Source organism: Apis dorsata, unplaced genomic scaffold (genome assembly GCF_000469605.1).
Source record: "Apis dorsata unplaced genomic scaffold, Apis dorsata 1.3 scaffold_470, whole genome shotgun sequence".
NCBI lineage: Eukaryota > Metazoa > Arthropoda > Insecta > Hymenoptera > Apidae > Apis > Apis dorsata.
In genome coordinates, this window is record NW_006263709.1 from 234,152 (window position 1) to 237,785 (window position 3,634).

A 3,634-nucleotide genomic window follows, 5' to 3' on the forward strand; every position below is an offset into this window, starting at 1 on the left:
AATGAAAATGAAGAAAGTTTTATTATCGTACGTTACGATAAATCAAATTTGTATACGATTGGACGTTACAATTTTATTACTATTATATTCGTATGATTAAAATTTATGGGTACGAATAGATGATATTCTTGATTTCTTAACCTTCACCTTACGTGAATTCAGCCCTGAACTATCCTCACTTTACGAAGCCAAACTAGTGCCGGAGACTTAGGTAGTTATGTGTCATTATAATCGTAGTATTTCGATCATTTACCTTTTAGGTTGTGATAAATACGATCAAAATACGATTAAACAATATTATTTCTAATGGTATTAATAATAATAATGACGAGAAAAATATATTAATCATATTAATATATTTGATTGAATTTTTGACAACGTTATTTCTCCCTTCTTCTAAAAGCTGCTTGAATCAGCTTTAGAAAGGAGCCCATAAATATCGATTAATCATGCACAACGTTTCCTTTTAATTTTGCGTTTCAGGTTTCCTGTCATGGGATAAGGATAGCTGTCATGTAGATTTAGAAAAAGAATTATTGGCATTGGTGGCACAAGCTCCCGAGGGAGAAGAAGCTAGAAATGGTATTTGAAACGAATTAATTCCCCAGAATAAAAGATCTAAATTTTCGTTTTCTATTTCGTTATAAAAATTCGTTATGAAAAATATATAAAAAAATTTTGCAAGCTCGTTTCGAAATGGGTGAAAATTTAATTTTCAGGCGAACGACTGATTCAATACGCTACAGAAAACCTCGTTACCGAGGTTTTGATTCACCCGCAAACGAACACATTATTGCAATGTATTCGTAATCTTCTCGCAAGTTTCACGAAACACCGGCATATTATACACGCTGGCTATACCTTCGGTGGAAATGGTTCCTGGATACTGCAAGTACGTGTCTCGATTATATGCATCGCGTAGAATTCGCATGAAAATCACATGTGGAAAATTACATGCAAAAATTACGATTTATTCGTATCTAATTCCATATGATTTCATTATTTTGAGATCACCGATATGCTTCATGTTTTTTCCTGACTGAAATTAACGCATATATTCGCATCGCAAATGCTGTTCAATCCAGGATGGAACCTTTAGCCTCGCCGATTTTCTGGACGCCTTCAGTGAGCACGAAGTGCAAAGAGTTCTTCGAGCGTATGAGAACAGCGTGACGGTAGACATTCATTGCGCGAGCGTTGGCGATTGGACGACGAACAGATTGTCCAAAGAGGCTTGCACCAGGTTTGTACAACTCCTCTTCATCTTTGATTTTGAATTTTCTCAAGCAGAAATAAAATAGATTGTAATTTTTTTAATAAAATTTTCGTATGAATTTTCGCGATCATCCATAGAGCGTGCAGAGTCCGAGTAAATCCCGACGACGTTCTTACCGCTGGCTTGTCAGCAATTACCAGTTTTACAAATTACGTTGGACAATATCTCGTTGCCCAAACGTTGGACCAATTGATGGAACCGTCCGATGTTGTAGGCAACATAAGATTTAGTCATCCAACATTATACGTCTTCCCCGGTGGCCAAGGTGATGCCGCCCTCTTTGGCATAAACGGTTTTAACATGTTGGTCGACGGTGGTTTCGCCAGAAAAGCCTGTTTTTGGGACTTTACCAGGCATCTGGACCGACTTGACGCGGTCTTAGTTACTAGAATAAATAATAGTAATGTCGGAGGCATGTCGAGTGTTCTTCGTAAAAAGAAGGAGATGCACGTTTATCCTCAGATTGGACACTTTTTCTGTAATCTAGTCGTAAGTAAACAATTCACGTAATTAATTCTTCTTTTTTTTTCTTTTTTAATCTATCGATATAACATTTAATATAAATTTTCTCTCGAAGATATATAAATTTTAAAGAAATGGAGAATTACGAAAATTTCTTGTTATTGTTCTTTAACACTTTTTTAATCTCGCAATCGATATAACATTTAATATAAATTTTCTCTCGAAGATTTATAAATTTTAAAGAAATGGAGAATTACGAAAATTTCTTGTTATTGTTCTTTAACACTTTTTTAATCTCGCAATCGATATAACATTTGATAAATTTTCTCTCGAAGATATATAAATTTTGAACAAATGGAGAATTAAGAAAATTTTTTGTTATTGTTCTTTAACACTTTTTTAATCTCGCAATCGATATAACATTTGATAAATTTTTTCTCGAAGATATATAAATTTTGAAGAAATGGAGAATTTCTTATTATTGTTCTTTAACACGATCTTTAACACTTTTTTAATCTCACAATCGATATAACATTTGATAAATTTTTTCTCGAAGATATATAAATTTTGAAGAAATGGAGAATTTCTTATTATTGTTCTTTAACACGATCTTTAACACTTTTTTAATCTCACAATCGATATAACATTTGATAAATTTTCTCTCGAAGATATATAAATTTTGAACAAATGGAAAATTACGAAAATTTTTTGTTATTGTTCTTTAACACTTTTTTAATCTCACAATCGATATAACATTTAACATAAATTTTCTCTCGAAGATATATAAATTTTAAAGAAATGGAGAATTACGAAAATTTCTTGTTATTGTTTTTTAATAATGTCGCACTTTTTTAATCTCGCAATCGATATAACATTTGATAAATTTTCTCTCGAAGATATATAAATTTTAAAGAAATGGAGAATTACGAAAATTTCTTGTTATTGTTTTTTAATAATGTCGCACTTTTTTAATCTCGCAATCGATATAACATTTGATAAATTTTTTCTCGAAGATATATAAATTTTGAAGAAATGGAGAATTACGAATTTCTTGTTATTGTTCTTTAACACGATAATATCGATTTTTTTTTATCTTGTAATAAATCGATAGTTTCAGGTAATAATAATAACAGCATAACATTAAGAAATTAAGATCGTTAAAGGAGATCAATATCTAATAAATTCTATTTTTATTATTACATTATTTATTATTAAATTATTATATAACTATTATTATTTCTAAACTGTTGATGTTGCATTGCCTCACGTAACAGGAGAGAAGACAATCCAATTCACCGGATGGGAACAAAGATATCGATCCTCTGATCCTTAATCTAACCGACATTGGCCAAGAAATGGTCGTTAATCTACGTCACATCAACTTGCGAGCGCATCCATGCTACAGGGATCCGGACCCGATCAATCTTTACCATAAAGTGGGCCACGGCACATTGGACATGTACGTGCTAAGCCCGAACAAGGACAGCCGCGAAGTGAGAGAATTTCTTGCCAAATGGCACACCTCGGACTCGAAATTATTCTCCGGCTCCCACAAAAAAGACTCGAACAATTTAACGTTCCCGATTCAGAATCTGGTCTCGATATGCGCAATGCTCGTTTGGCAACCTGCCAATCCCGAGGACACTATCACGAGAATCCTGTTCCCCGGCAGTACCCCCCAGCTCAAGATTTTCGAAGGATTCGAACGATTGAAGCATCTCGAGTTTCTCAAGCATCCCGTATGCTCGGCGAAAAGCCTTTCCCCATCCGCCTCGTTGGCGACCTTGCGTGACAAACCGGCCAAGCAAAAGTTCAGCCTCATAACCGACAAAGAGCCGGCGAAGAAGATAGTGGAGGCGAAGAAGGAGAAGAAAGAGTCGCCGGAGATGAAAGTGA

General features: G+C 34.1%; 1 protein-coding gene across 1 annotated transcript in view; it reads left to right on the plus strand.

The window, feature by feature from the left end:
- LOC102671372 (microtubule-associated protein futsch) overlaps positions 1–3,634 on the plus strand; it is a 32,793-nt gene that overhangs the window by 10,198 nt on the left and 18,961 nt on the right. The window contains exons 3-7 of the mRNA XM_031512553.1: positions 484–582; positions 720–892; positions 1,086–1,243; positions 1,354–1,765; positions 3,013–3,634. Coding sequence (XP_031368413.1) covers positions 484–582; positions 720–892; positions 1,086–1,243; positions 1,354–1,765; positions 3,013–3,634 — 1,464 coding nt within the window. The remainder of the gene's footprint in view (positions 1–483; positions 583–719; positions 893–1,085; positions 1,244–1,353; positions 1,766–3,012) is intronic.